Source organism: Marmota marmota, unplaced genomic scaffold, assembly GCF_001458135.2.
Source record: "Marmota marmota marmota unplaced genomic scaffold, marMar, whole genome shotgun sequence".
Lineage (NCBI taxonomy): Eukaryota > Metazoa > Chordata > Mammalia > Rodentia > Sciuridae > Marmota > Marmota marmota.
In genome coordinates, this window is record NW_025999898.1 from 2,007,781 (window position 1) to 2,022,978 (window position 15,198).

At 35.5% G+C, this 15,198-nt stretch overlaps 1 protein-coding gene across 8 annotated transcripts in view; it reads left to right on the top strand.

Moving 5' to 3' along the window:
- The window catches only part of Depdc5 (DEP domain containing 5, GATOR1 subcomplex subunit), a 134,850-nt gene that overhangs the window by 9,945 nt on the left and 109,707 nt on the right, over positions 1 to 15,198 (top strand). For 7 of the 8 annotated variants that reach the window (XM_048798292.1, XM_048798285.1, XM_048798286.1 and 4 more), the window contains exons 3-6: positions 252 to 330; positions 1,733 to 1,794; positions 8,722 to 8,791; positions 9,197 to 9,269. In XM_048798292.1, the coding sequence (XP_048654249.1) occupies positions 252 to 330; positions 1,733 to 1,794; positions 8,722 to 8,791; positions 9,197 to 9,269 (284 nt within the window). Of the gene's footprint in view, positions 1 to 251; positions 331 to 1,732; positions 1,795 to 8,715; positions 8,792 to 9,196; positions 9,292 to 15,198 lie in introns of those variants that run through there. The other variant, XM_048798293.1, reaches the window with a different exon arrangement.

Genomic DNA, 15,198 nt, shown 5'->3' on the forward strand with positions numbered 1-15,198 from the left:
ACCAAAATCATACATCATTGTGTTTTTTTTTTGGCAGTACTGGGGATTGAACCTATGGTGCTTTACCACTGAGCTACATCACCAGTCCTTTTCTATATTTTATTTTGAGACAGGGTCTTGCTGAGTTGTTGGCCTTAAACTTGGAATCCTGCCTCAGCCTCCTGAGTTGCTGGGATTACAGGCGTGGGCCACTGTGCCTGACTGCATTATTATTTTCTAATGCAATTATGTTTTTTTTCCTCCTGTTTCAGGTGGTGTTCCGTTCTACGTCAGCTATGGTTTACATATTTATTCAGATGAGCTGTGAAATGTGGGATTTTGATATTTATGGTAATGTTCTCTAAGTGCTGATTGTAACTGCCACTAGGTAGAGTTTTCTGGTTTTCTCTTAAGTTGCAATCATTTTACCGTAAACTCTTGACACTCTTTTAAAGATGTGCCTTGATGCTAAGGTAGATAGACGGACTATATATAGAGAGATAAATTTTATGTATGTATGAAGTTGAGAAATAAATTTATATATATATACACACACATACACACACATATATACATATACACACATGTATCTATAGTCTTTATATTTATGCATAAATATATAAAGTTGGTATATAAAGGTTATATTTTTGTATGTTTGTATATATATATATGTGCGCCACCACGTCCAGCCAGATCTTGATCTTTAAGTATATAGTGAAAAGTTAGAGTGCCAGGTGCAGTGGCACATGCCTGTAATCCCAATGTCTTGAGAGGCTGAGGCAGGAGAATTGCAAGTTCAAAGCCAAGCTCAGCAAAACGAAGCATAAGCAACTCAGTGAGACTCTGTCTCTAAATAAAATACAAAATAGGGCTGGGGATGTGGCTCAGTGGTTGAGTGCTCCTGAGTTCAATCCCAAGTACCCCTGTACCCCCCAAAAAAAGTTACAGAGTGACAACTCTGGTTAGCAACAGATACAACAGATACCTTCTTTGATATTTTACATTTCTTTTTCTAGCACTTACAGAAATAATCAAATTTATTTTATTATATTAGAATTAGGACATAATGAGAACAATGAAAATGCTAGATGCTATGTCCAACATATTAGCCTTATGGTACATGATATTCAAATTTGTGTTTAGCAAAATTACACATTAATGTTTGCTGTGAGTTGACAAGGTCACTTATGCATAGCAAGAACTACAGATGATAATTTGTGAATTCCCAGGGTCTATCAATTCATTTGCTAATACACTTTAAACATCACTATGAGCATAATCATATTTGGAGGTTAGGTTGTTCTCATTTTGAGATATACTGTATTTATCAATAATCTAGGCTTTTTTTTTTCTTTTTTAATTATTTTTTTTGTAGTTGTAGATGGACGGAATGCCTTTATTTTATTTGTTTATTTTTATGTGGTGCTGAGGATCGAACCCAGTGCCTCATGCATGCTAGGCAAGCGCTCTACCACTGAGCTACAGCCCCAGCCCCAAAAATCTAGGCTTTTTTTCCAAGCTAACATTTTACCTTGAAGCCATGGCCTACAACTAAGGGAAACAGATATTAAATTTGGCTTGATAGAAAGTCTGGGATGAAACAAATCTCCTTGTACTTTTGGCTTTTATGATCTTGTTTTAAGGTCTAGCAGAGTCTACCATTTTCTCTTTGGTCTCATTTCTTTTACTTTTTAGAGAAGAAATGAAAGCAAGAAATAAGGTTAGTCCTCATATTCTTACTATTTCTTTTCAGGGGATCTGTATTTTGAGAAAGCTGTGAATGGTTTCCTTGCTGATCTATTTACCAAGTGGAAGGTACGTTTCTTCTTCTACACTAAGTCTCATTGGATAAATATTGGTCAATGCAGATTTTTTTTTTTTTTAAATTAGAGCATTACAGTTATAGTAGTTGGGTTCATTACATGCTAGGGATTTGATTTCAATCCCTATTTCCTGCCTGCTTTTTCCTCCCCTCTTTCCTCCCCATATTCTCCTTCCTGTGCTCTACTGGTCTTCCTTTTGCTCCTTTATTTATTTTTCATTGGTACTTTCTACTTATACAGAAAGTTGAAATTCCTTTTGGTACATTTATGTATTCATATAACATGATTTTGTTTAATTAATTCCATATTTCTTCCCCTTTTCCATCCTTCTTCCCTCTCTTTTGTTCTTCTTTGTTCTACTGATCTTTCCTATTATTTGTGATATCTAATCCCCTGCACCACTCCCCCACTGCTTTCTTTCTCTTATTTGCTCTATCTTCCATATATGAGAAAAGACATTTGATTCTTGATTTTCTGCTGGCTTATATCACTTAGCACTGGCTGGGGATGTGGCTCAGTGGTAGAGTGCTTGCCTAGCATGAATGAGGCCCTGGGTTCAATCCTCAGCACCACCAAAAATACACAAAAAAGCAATTCGTATATCACTTTGTATCACTTAGTGTGATATTCTCCATTTCCATGTATTTGCTGGCAGATGCCATTATTTCATCCTTCTTTATGGCTGAGTAAAACTGTTGTATATATATATATATGTGATGGGCATCTGGGCCGATTCCATAATTTGGCTATTATGAATTATGCTGCTATAAACATTCAAGTAGCTATATCACTATAGTATGCTGACCTGACCCCTAAAGCTCAGGAAATAAAACCATCTCAATAAGTGAGATGCCATCAAATTAAAACTTCTGTAGAGCAAAGGAAATGATTAAGAGTGTGAAGAGAGGGCCAACAGAATACAAAAATAATCTTTGCCAGCTACTCCTCTGACAGGGATTAATATTTAGAATTTATAAAGAACTCAAAAAACCCAATGCCAAAAGAATAACTCAGTCAATAAATGGGCAAAAGAACTAATCAGAAGTTTCTCAAAAGAAAAACAAATGACCAATAAATATATGAAAAAAATGGTTAGCATCTCTAGCAATCAGGGAAATGCAAGTCAAAATGATTCTAAGATTTTATCTCACTCTAATCAGGATGGCAATTATCAAGAACACCAATAGTAATAAATACTGGTGATGATGTGGGTGAAAAGGTACACAGATACATTGTTGGTGGACTGCAATTTAGTACAACCATTTTGGAAAGCCATGGGAGATTCCTCAAAAAAATAGGAATGGAATCACCATATAACCCACTTCTTGGCATTTATCCAAAGATCAAAAATCAATGCAGATTTTTAAAATGGATTGTTTCTATTAAGTTGCTTTAAATTAAGCTATGTTACCTAAAACTTCAACTCTAAACTAAGTATCATTTCAATATAGTAAAGAGTATTTATGAAACCCATAGCTGATATCATACTCAAGTTTGAAAGACTGAAAACTTTAACTTAGGATCAGGAATAAGGATGCTTGCTTTTGCCGCTGGTATTCAACATTGTTCTAGGAGTTCTAGGCAGAGCAACTTGGCAATAAAAGAAATAAAAGATATTCAAATAATACAATCAATCAACAAATATATGAAAAAATGCTCATCATCTCTAGCATAATCAGAGAAATGCAAATCAAAACCACTCTAAGATATCATCTCACTCCAGTCAGAATGTCAGCTATAATGAAGACAAACAACAATAAGTGTTGGCGAGGACACTCATACATGGCTAGTGGGACTGAACATTGGTGCAGCCAATATGGAAAGCAGTATGGAGATTCCTTGGAAAACTGGGTATGGAACCACTATTTGACCCAGCTATTCCTCTCCCCAGACTATACCCAAAGGACTTAAAAACAGCATACTGTTTTTAATGTTTATAGCAGCACAATTTACAATAGCTAAACTGTGGAGCCAACCTAGATGTCTTTCAGTGGATGAATGGATAAAAAAAATGTGGCATATACACAATGGAATTTTACTCAGCATTAAAAAAGAACAAAACCATGGCATTTGCAGGTAAATGGATGGTTTTGGAGAAGATAATGCTAAGTGAAGTCAGCCAATCTCCCCAAAACAAATACCAAATGTTTTCTCTGATATAAGGAGGTTGACTCATAGTGGGGTAGGGAGGGAGAGCATGGGAGGAATAGATGAATTCTAGATAGGGAAGAGGGGTGGAAGAAAAAGGGAGGGGGCAGGGGATTAGCAAGGATGGTGGAATGTGATGGACATCCTTATACAAAGTACATGTATAAAGATTTAGGTGTCAGTATACTTTATATACAAACAGAGATACAAAAATTGTGGTATATATGTGTATTAAGAATTGTAATGCAAAAAAAAAAAGTGTTACTTTAGGTAGATGGAAGTGAAAGGAGGGGAAGGCAGGGGATTTGGGGATAAGAAAGATAGTAGAATGAAACAGACATTATTACTTTATGTATATATGTAACTGTAGGACCAATGTGATTCTATAATATGTATACTCAGAAAAATGAGAAATTATATCACATCTATGTATGATATATCAAAGTATATAAGTGCATTCTACTGTCATGTATAACTAATTAAAACAAATAAAAAATTAAAAAAAAAGATATCCAAATAGGAAAAGAAGTAAAACTTATCTTTGTTTTCCAATAACATGATCCTATATGTAGAAAATCCTAAAAATCCATCTACAAAAAATTTATTAGTGCTAAATCAAGTAGAGTTTCTGGATATAAAATCTTCACAGAAAATTGATATTTGTATACCATCAAAGAACAACCAAAACAGGAAATTAGAGAAAGCATTTACAATAACATCAGAAGGAATAAAATACTTAAGGAAATAATTTACCCAAGGACTGGCAGGACTTGTATAATAAAATCTATAAAATCTTACTGAAAGAAATTAATAAAGACCCAAATAAAAAGCTTGTATTCACAGATTGAAATACTTGATGTTGTTAAAATGACTATACTACTCAAAGCAATCTACAGTTCAGTACCTTTTTGCAGAAATGGAAAAGTTGATTCTAAGTTCATGTGGAATTTCAAGAAATCCTGAACAGCCAGTAACAGTCTTGTAAAGGAGAACACATTTGGAGGATTCAAATTTAACTAATTTTAAAACTTACTACAAAGCTACAGTCATTACAACAGTGATACTAGAATGAAGATACACATATAGATCAGTACATTAGAATTAAAAGTCCAGAAATCTATGGTAGTTGATTTTGGATAAGGGTTTTAAGTTCATATAGTTGGGGAAAGAACAATATCTTTCAACAAGTGGTCTGGGACAACTGTATATCCATATGGAAAAGAATGAATTTGGATCCTTACCTCACTTTATATACAAAGATTAACCAAAATTAAAGACCTAAATATAAGAGCTAAAACCTTGAAACTCTTAAAAAAACACTTAAGGGAAATCTTTATGATCTTGGATTTGGCAGGGTTTCTTAGATATGTCAGCAAAAGTACAACAAACTGAAGAAGAAATAAATAAATTAAACTTTGAAAATCTGGGCTAGGGTTGTGGCTCAGTGATAGAGCGCTTGCCTAGCTATTGTGAGGCACTGGGTTTGATCCCCAGCACCACATAAAAAAATTAAATAAACAAAGGTATTGTGTCCATCTTCAACTAAAAATATTTTTTAAAAAATGAAAGTTCAACAGAGTTGTAGTTGTAGTTCAGTGGTTGAGCATGTGCTTAGCATGTACAAGATCCTCTGGTTTCAATTTACATACACACACACACACAGACACACTGAAAACTTTGTGCCTCAAAGGACACTAGCAAGAAAGTGAAAATAGCATTGAGAAAATATCAGCAACTTTTAGAACTCAAGAAGTCACACTAATTAATAAATGGACAAAGGAGTTGAATATATATTTCTCCGAAGAACATATACAAATGGATAAGTATGTAAAAAGGTGTCCAAGTATTAGTCATTAGGAAAATACAAGCTAATACCACAGTGAAATACTACTTCACATTTGCTAAGACAACTAATTTTGCATACGTACATATATGTGCATGTGGGTGTGTGATGCTAGGACTTAACCCAGGACCTCATATATGCTCTACCATTGAATCACATTCCCAGGCTCTAGGAATATTTTTTTTTTTTTTTTGGTACCAAGGATTGAAATCAGCGGCACCCAACCCCTGAGCCACATCCCCAGCACTATTTTGTATCTAATAATACTTTTTTATAAAATGAAGTATGTATAATAAGTATGGGAGAGAATATGGAGAATTTGAAACTCTTATATATTGTGGCTGGGAATGTAAAATCGTATGGCCACTATGGAAAATAAGTTGTTATTTCCTCAATAAATTAAATGGAATTTCTGTGTGACCCAGCAGTTCCATACTTGGGAGTGTATAATCATTCCTCATTATCCATAGAGTTCCAGGTCCCCCTGTGGATACCAAAATCTTTGGAATGGATGCTCAAGTTCCTTATATAAAATGTTGTAACTTTTGCATAAAATCTATGTATCTTTCCAAATACTTTAAATAATCTTTAGATTATTTACAATACGTAATATAAGGTAACCACTGTGCAAATAATTGCTGTGTTGTATTCTTTAGGAAATAATGGGAAGAAAAAAGTTTGTACATGTTCAGTATGATGAAATTTTTTTTCTTGAGTATGTTTGATCTACGGTTGGTTATTTGTGGATAATGGATCCATTCATATGGAGGGCAAGTTATACTTGATAGAATTGAAAACATATTCACACAAAAACTCATATGTGCATATTCTTTTTTTGTGTGTGCTAGGGATTGAACCTAGGGCCTCATACATGCTAGGCAAGTTACTCTACCACTGAACTATACTTCCATCCCACATGCATATCCCTAACAACATTATTCATAATAGATAACGAGTGGAAACAACACAAATATCTGTAAGCTAATGAGTGAATAAATAAAATCAGGTATATCCATACAATATAGTATGTTCAGCTGCAAAAAGGAATGAAGTGCTAATATATGCTATGACATGGGTGAATATGTTTTTTTTTGGTACCCAGGGGTGCTTAACCACTGAGCCATGTCCCCATATCTTTTAAATATTTTATTTAGATATAGTCTTGCTCAGTTGTTTAGGGCCTTGCTAAGTTGCTGTGGCTGACCTTGAACTAATGAGCCTCCTGCCTCAGTCTCTTGGGTTGCTGGGATTATAGGCATGTGCCACCAAGATGAATCTTGAAAACATGCTAAATGGGAAAATCTAAACAAATGACCACATAAAATTTCATTTGCCTGAAATGTCCAGAATAAACAAATATATAGAGGTGAATAGTAGATTTTTGGTTGCAATGGACTGAGGGTGGAGTGACTATGACATGGGATTTCCTTTTGGGGTGATGAAAATGTTCTGGAACTATGTAGTAGTGATGGTTGCACAACACTGTAAATGTAGTAAATGACACTAATAGTACATTTATGTTACATTTATATTACCACAATTTTTAAAAACCTACAAATTAGCTGACCTTTATTTCACATGGAAACATCATCCTGATCAAAAAAGTATTTCAGGTCATATTATGTAGTGGAAAAGAACATAAAGTTTTTTTTTTTTTTTTTTTTCCCCCCTAGCCCTTTTTTAAAAAAATATGTTTTGAGACAGGGTCTTGCTGAGTTGCTTAGGACCTCATTAAATTGCTAAGGCTGGCCTTGAACTTTCGATCCTCCTGGTTCAGCCTCCTGAATTGCTGGGATTATAGGCATGTGCCATCAGCCTGATTAGCTTTTTGATCTTGGAGAATTATTCAGTCTCTCTCAGCATCACTTTCCTTTTCTGCAAAATGGAAAGAAAAGTAATCCCTCTTTTTTCATCACATGAGTCAAGAAACTCTTCTGCCCACTCTAGTGCATTGTGACCTATTTTCTGTGAACCTCTTATATCAAAATTTGACAAGAATGTTGACTTTGGAGCATTTGGAGTTCAGTAACTTAGTGGGTAGCTAATGAAGGTCTGTTCTTTTCTAGTCCTCCGTTCTTAGTACTGTGACTTGTATTTAGGAATGTACACTTGAGATACAGCCATGGAAGAACATATAGTGGTATATAGTGCATTAAGTTGTATGCCTATGTGGTGAATACTGAATTATATGATTAGAAAGTATTGTTGGGATAGAGATGGGGTTGGAAGAACTGAAACTGAGCTTACTAACTTATTACAAGTAGCCACATTTCACATCCATCTGTAAACACCCTTCTTTTAGGATGTTATCTCTAGACTTCATGGAAATGTTTATTCTCAGTAGCTCTCACTCCCCATCTAAAAGATAATTTATGCCCTTGGCTTATACCTCCATTTCTCCGGCAGCCCCTATTCTTCATGCTACAATGGTGATAGGATATGGAAGTATTTTTGATCTTGAATCCAATACATCGAGTGCTATTCTTCTTCCCTAGATTGAAGTCTGAGGAAATTAAAAAAAAATAAAAACAAAAACAAACACAAAAAATACACTAATGTAAAACAAGTGCAAACATCTTGAGTTTTAGATACTGGAATGACTGATTTCATGCTAAATTAAGAGTTGGAAGATAGGAACATTTGCATATTGGTGATTTGCGGGTTTTCAAGCACTTTGTACATTCCTGGGGCTTTGGGTAACTTGCGCAAGGTCATGTGTGGTAAGTTTCAGAGCCAGGACTTGATCAATCTTCTGACTCTCAGTAGTGCTCTGTCCTATACTATGCTTTCTACAATTATATGACGTCATTACTCAATTCTGTGCACTATTGCTGAATCTCCTAAAATAGAATATTGTCACATGCAGGCCGCTATATTGTGAAGTAAATGAAATAAACTTGAGCCCTTTTATTCTCTACTTATGCTTAGGAGAAGAACTGCAGTCATGAAGTGACAGTGGTTCTGTTTTCTAGAACTTTCTATGATGCAAAATCTATTGGTGAGTAATTTTTTTTCTTTTTCAGTTTTTGTTATTTATTTGAGACTAAAATCTATGTTGCATAACTCAAACTCCTGGGCTCATTCGTTCCTTTTGCCTCAGCCTCCTGAGTAGTAACTGGGAATCCGGGTGCACATCACCTTGCTTGGTTATCTACATTTATCCCCAGCTATTCTTTTCATCTTCTTTGTATGAGAACAGGGTAAAATAGAAAATAAAATAGCATAGTATATCAGTGTATGTAAGAAGTCTGTGGGTTGTGATTCATCATAAAACGAACGTAATAGATACACAATTATCTTCATATTTTTGTTATACAAATCTTCAACCCAGAAGAGGAAGCTTACAAAGCTGTGAATTTATTGTTTTCAATATGCTCTACATACTACATTGGCTCTTTTTCAGATGAATTTCCTGAAATAAATCAAGCCTCAATTCGACAGGATCACAAAGGGCGATTCTATGAAGACTTTTACAAGTATGTTCGGGTACTTCACTATGTATGTATTGGTTGGTTGATTAATTGACTCTTTTCTAACTTAAAATAATTAAATTAATTAACCTTTTTATTTTGAAATAATTTTATGTTTACAGAGAGATTGTTGATAGTACACTATAAAGAGTTCCTTTATAATGTTAAAACTTTCTTTTGATGTTAACCAATTTTCATAACCAAGTAACATTTGCTAAAATTAGGAAATTAGCATTGGGTCACTAGCATTAACAAAATTTCAGAATTTTCAGATTTCACAACTTATACCATTCATGTACTTTTTGTTGTTCTAGGATCTAATCCAACATACTGTGTTGTATTTAAACCTTCCATACTTTTTTTCCTAGTACTTTTATTAAGTTTGATATGTGTTGATTTATGTACACATTTTTAAACCTTCCAAACTTGTTGTTCTGAAAAATGGTAACATGCAGAAAAAATAGAGTGAATAAATAATATAACAAACCTACGTACCCAATCCCTGGATTTATCGGTTATTATTTTGCTTCATACATTTTTTGGCTAAATTTTATTTTAAAGTAAATTGTAGATATTATAACATTTTATTCTTATGCAAAACCAAAACAGAACATTTTTTTTATTAGTTGCTCAAGACAATACAATGATCTTGACATATCATACATTTGATTCAAATGGGGTATGAATTCTTATTTTTCCACATGTACAGATTGCAGGATCACATTGGTTATACAGCCACATGTATACATACAGCAATACTAGTGTCTGTTGTATTCTGTTGCCCTTCCTATCCCCCCTCCCCTCCTCTCCCCTCCCATCACCTCTCTCTACCCAATCTACTGAGACACATTTCTCTCTTTCTTTTTTTTTTCCTCTTCCCCCTCACACTATCATATATGTAATTTTGTATAACAATGAGGGTCTCCTTCCTTTTTCTGTGCAATTCCCCTTCTCCCTCCTATTCCCTCTCATCTCTCGTCCCTGTTTAGTGGTAATCTTCTTCTCATGCTCTTCTTCCCTACTCTAAAACAGAACATTTTTATATATAAAATATTAATATTATCACATTTCACAATTAAAAAGTTGTAATAGTAATTCTATTGTATCATACACAATGTAGTGTGTATTCAGATTTCCTTAGTTGTCCTCAGAATAATTTATGTTTAGTCTATTCCCCCCTCCTCACCCAGTATTGGGGATTAAACCTGGGGTGCTGTCCCACTGAACCACATCCCCATCCCTTTTTATTTTTTAATTTGAGACAGCATCTTACTAGGTTGTTTAGGGCCTCACTATGTTGCTGAGACTCACCTTGAACTTGGGATCCTGTTTCAGTGTCCTGGGCCTCTGGGGTTTCATTCATGTGCCACTGTGTTGGTTTTAACCATTCACTTGTAGAAGACTCTAGGTTAGTAGTTCTGTGAACTGTGCTACTTAAGCTTTAGTATGGAACTGAGGAGCATTTGCCTGGATTTAATCCCTAGCCCTAAAAAGAATGAAAAAAAGAAAAATAAACAATATACTTTAATGTGCATGTGATCTACCCACTGGGATCTTGTACAAAATGCTTATCCTGTAAACTTTTTTTTCCCCATGGTACTAGTCATTGAATTTAGGACCTTGCTCATGTTAGGTAAGTGTTCTACCACTGAGCTACATCCCAGGTCCTTTTTTTTTTTTTTTTTAGTACCCAAGGGATTGAATCCCGGGGCAGTTAACCACTGAGCCACATCCTGAGCTCTTTTAATTTAATTTAATTTAATTTTTTTTGTGGTACTGGGGATTGAACTCGGGGCCACTCGACCACTGAGCCTGATCCCCAGTCCTATTTTGTATTTTATTTAGAGACAGGCTCTCACTGAGTTGTTCAGCACCTTGCCTTTTGCTGAGGCTGGCTTTGAACTTATGATCCTCCTGTCTCAGCCTCCTGAGCTGCTGGGGTTTCAGGCGGGCTGGCAGCTCTTTTTATTTTTTATTTTGAGACTGAATCTCACTAAGTTGCTTAGGGCCTTGCTAAATTGCTGAAGCTAGCTTTGAACTTGTGATCCTCCTGTCTCAGCCTTCTGAGCTGCTGGGATTACAGGTGTGCACCACCACGCCCTGCTTTCATCCCAGTCTATTTTTAGATTTTATTTTGAGACAAGCTCTTATTAAATTGCTCAGGCTTGTCTCAAGTTTGCAATCTTCCTGTCTCAGCCTCAGGTATGTACCACTGTGTCTGACTTAAAATGTTTTTTCTTATCAGTTCAGGATTGGATGGGATAAATTTGCTTTTCTAGCTAGCTCCTGTGTTTTCACATATTGCTGGTGTTTACACAACAATTTGAGTAGGAAGGCTGTAGAATACCCTTTCTGGATTTATGTGATTGCATGTGTATGCAATAAGTTTTAACTTACTTTTTCTGTAAACTAGAGGTTACAACCGAGGTTCTCTGCTCCAGGATATTTAGTCATGTTTTGAGATATTTCTTATTTTCTTAAATGGGTGGTGGGAAGAAGGTATGCAGCTGGTATCTAGTGGGTAGAAATCAGGAATGTTTCTAAATGTCCCACAATGCAGAAAGTAGTCCCTCACAGTTATTTTGCTCAAAATATTAATGGTGCCTACATGGAACTAGGAATGGAATCACTATATGACCCAGCTATTTCACTCTTTGGTATATATCCCAAAGAATCATACTATAGTGATACAGCCACTTCAAAGTTTATAGCAGCACAATTCACATTTATCATGGAATTAACCTAGATACGTGTTATAGATGAATAGATGAAGAAATTGTGGTATATACACACAATGGAGTTTTACTCAGCCATAAAGAAGAATGGAATTATGGCATGTGCTTGTAAATGGATGGAAATGGAGTACATCAGGCTAAGTGAAATGAGCCAGTATTAGAAAATCAAGGGTAAACTCAATTGTGGAAGCTAGAATAAAATAAAGGAAAGGAGGAGAGGATTGGATATCATAAAGATAAAGGGAAGATCAGTAGAAGAGAAGAAGATCAGGAAGGAGAGAGGAAGGATGGGAAAGGGGAGGAAATGCAGAAAAGATTTAAAAAATCATGCTATGTGTATCTATAAATATACCACAGGGAATTTTACCTTTATGTATAAATAGAAATAACCAATAAAAAATAAATAAGTAGAAGAATGAAAGGAAGATCAGTAGAGTAGATGAAGGAGAACACGAAGGGAGGAGGAGTGAGAAAAGTGGGGAACATGAACTTAAATTCCATGCATTACAAATTAGTCAGGATAAATCCAACTACTGTGTTTAACTATAATGCTGTATTAATTAAAAAAAAAAAAAGGTGCCTGCATTGAGAAGCCCTGCTTTGAAGACTTAGTTGAATCTTTTTTAGTAAGATTGTCTCGTTGATGCTTTGTACCTCACATGTATTGCAGCAGGACAAGAGATGAGTCTGGTGTCCCTTCAGTGTCATTGAGTAAGGGGGCATTTTTGTTTTTATTTTTTAATTAGCTTATCATACTGGAAATTGAACCCAGGAGCATTCTGCCTTGGAGCTAAAGACCCAGCTCTTTTTAAAATTTTATTTTGAGATAGGGTCTTGCCAAATTGCCAAAGCTGGCCTCAAACTTGTGATCCTCCCCTCCTGAGTTACTGGGATTATAGGCATGTATCACTGTTTCCAGCTATTTTCATTTTTTAAAATTAAATTTTCTAAAATCATAATTTATTTTATATTGCAGGGGGACTGGGAATGGGAATTGATGCCAGGGGCACTGAGCTATATCTCCTGTTCTTTTTATTTTTATTTTGAGACAGGGCATTGCAAAATTGCCAAGGCTGACCTTGAATGTGTTATCCTCCTGCCTCAGTATCCTGAATCACTGGAATTATAGGCAAGCACCAACATGCCTAGCTTAAATTAAATTTACTTACTTATTTTTATTTTTTTTGGTACTAGAGATTTGACTTAGGGTTGCTTTATTACTGAATTACATCCCCAACCCTGTTTGTTTGTTTGTTTGTTACTAAGGATTGAACTCAAGGGAGCTTAACCACTGAGCCATAGCCCAGACACTTTTTATTTATTTATTTTATTAGTAAGATTGTCTCGTTGATGCTTTGTACCTCACATGTATCGCAGCAGGACAGAGATGAGTCTGGTGTCCCTGCAGTATCACTGAGTAAGTAGCTCAGTGGTAGAGATCCCCTGGGTTTAATCCTTGGTACTGCAAAATAAAAAAGTGTAAGTACTTTATTAACTATAATTTTGTTTTTAATTAGTATTGATAAGTTCTAAAGAGTGACAGAAATTGTGGAAACCTTTTAGGCAATTTTTTTTCCTTTTTTTTTTTTTTTTGTGGTGCTGGGGATTGAACCTAGGGCCTTGTGCATACAAGGCAGACACTCTATTAACTGAGCTATATCCCCAGCCCTTAGGCAATTTTTAAGATAACCTTTTCCCCTGTGGTACTGAGGATTGAATCCAGGGACACTCTGCTACTGAACTACTTCCCCAGCCCTATTTATCTATTTATTTAAAAAATTTTGAGGTAGAGTCTTGTTCAGTTGTCCAGGCTAGCCATGAACTTTTGTCTTCTAGCCTCAGCCTCCTGATTGCTGGGATTACAGGCATGAGTGATCAAGACTGGCCTTTTTAAAATTTTATTTTGAGACAGGATCTCACCAAGTTGCCCAAACTGACCTTAAATTTGTGATCTTCCTGCCTTAGTTAGCCTCCTGAATAGTTAAGGTTATAGGCATGTAACACTATGCTTAGCTTGAATTATCATTTTATGTAGTTTAAAAAATAACATAGGTTTATCACAGGAAGTTTGAAAAATATAAAATGGCACAAGGTAGAAAATATTAGCAGCTCCACTGTCCTGTTAAGATGATGATAAGGGGCTGGGGGTTGTGACTCAGCGGTAGAGCACTTGCCTAGCACATGTGAGGCCCTGGGTTTAATCCTCAGCACCACATTAAAAAAAAAAGGTTTATATAAAAAAAGATGATGATAAGATGGTAATTAAGCTGGGTGCAGTGTCGTATGTCTGTAATCCCAGAGTCTTGGAAGGCTGAGGCTGGAGGATTGAGAGTTCAAAGCCAGCCTCAGCAAAATGGAGGCACTAAGCAACTCAGTGAGACCCTGTCTCTAAATAAAATACAAAATAGGGCTGGCTGGCAATGTGGCTCAGGTTGAGTACCCTTGAGTTCAATCCCTGGTACCCGCTCCCACGCCCCCACCAAAAAAGATGGTAATTACTGTTTATTCCAGACTTACCATGTATGGGATACTATTTTAGGGCCTTTATATAACTTGATTCAGTTAAACAACACAACATCCTTATGAAATAGTTACTTTCATCCCATTTTATGGTTGTAGAAGTTTGTACACAGAGTTTAGGTAACTTACCCAAAGACAATGAAATATGCTGGGTTTGATGCAGTCTAAATCAGAGTCTGCTTTTAATCACTGTATTCTTCAACCTAATACTGATTGTATTTTAAATTATTTGTTGATCTTTTTCTTTATTTTAAATTAACATAATATATCTTTCTGGGATTTAGTGTGTTATTTCAGTACAGTAAGCCAGGCATAGAAAGACAGATGTCACTTATATTTGGAATCTAAAAAAATTAAGCTCATAGAAGTAGAGAACGGAGTAGTGGTTACCACAGGCTGGGGAAGACAGGGAAGTAGGGTATGTGAGGATGGTTGCATACCAGTTACAAAGTGACAGTCAGATAAGAGGAATAAGTTTTGGTGTTTTAATATACAGAATGAATATTATTAAAAATATTATTGAACTTTTTTTGGGTGGTGTATCTCTTGGAGAATTTTCTGAAAGTGATGGGCCATCTTTCTCAACACCATCAGTCATCCCTCATACAGATAAATGCTGCATACCAGTTCAGTGGGATCCTGGAGCTCTTTTGGCTTAAAAAAAAAAAAAAAAAAAATGC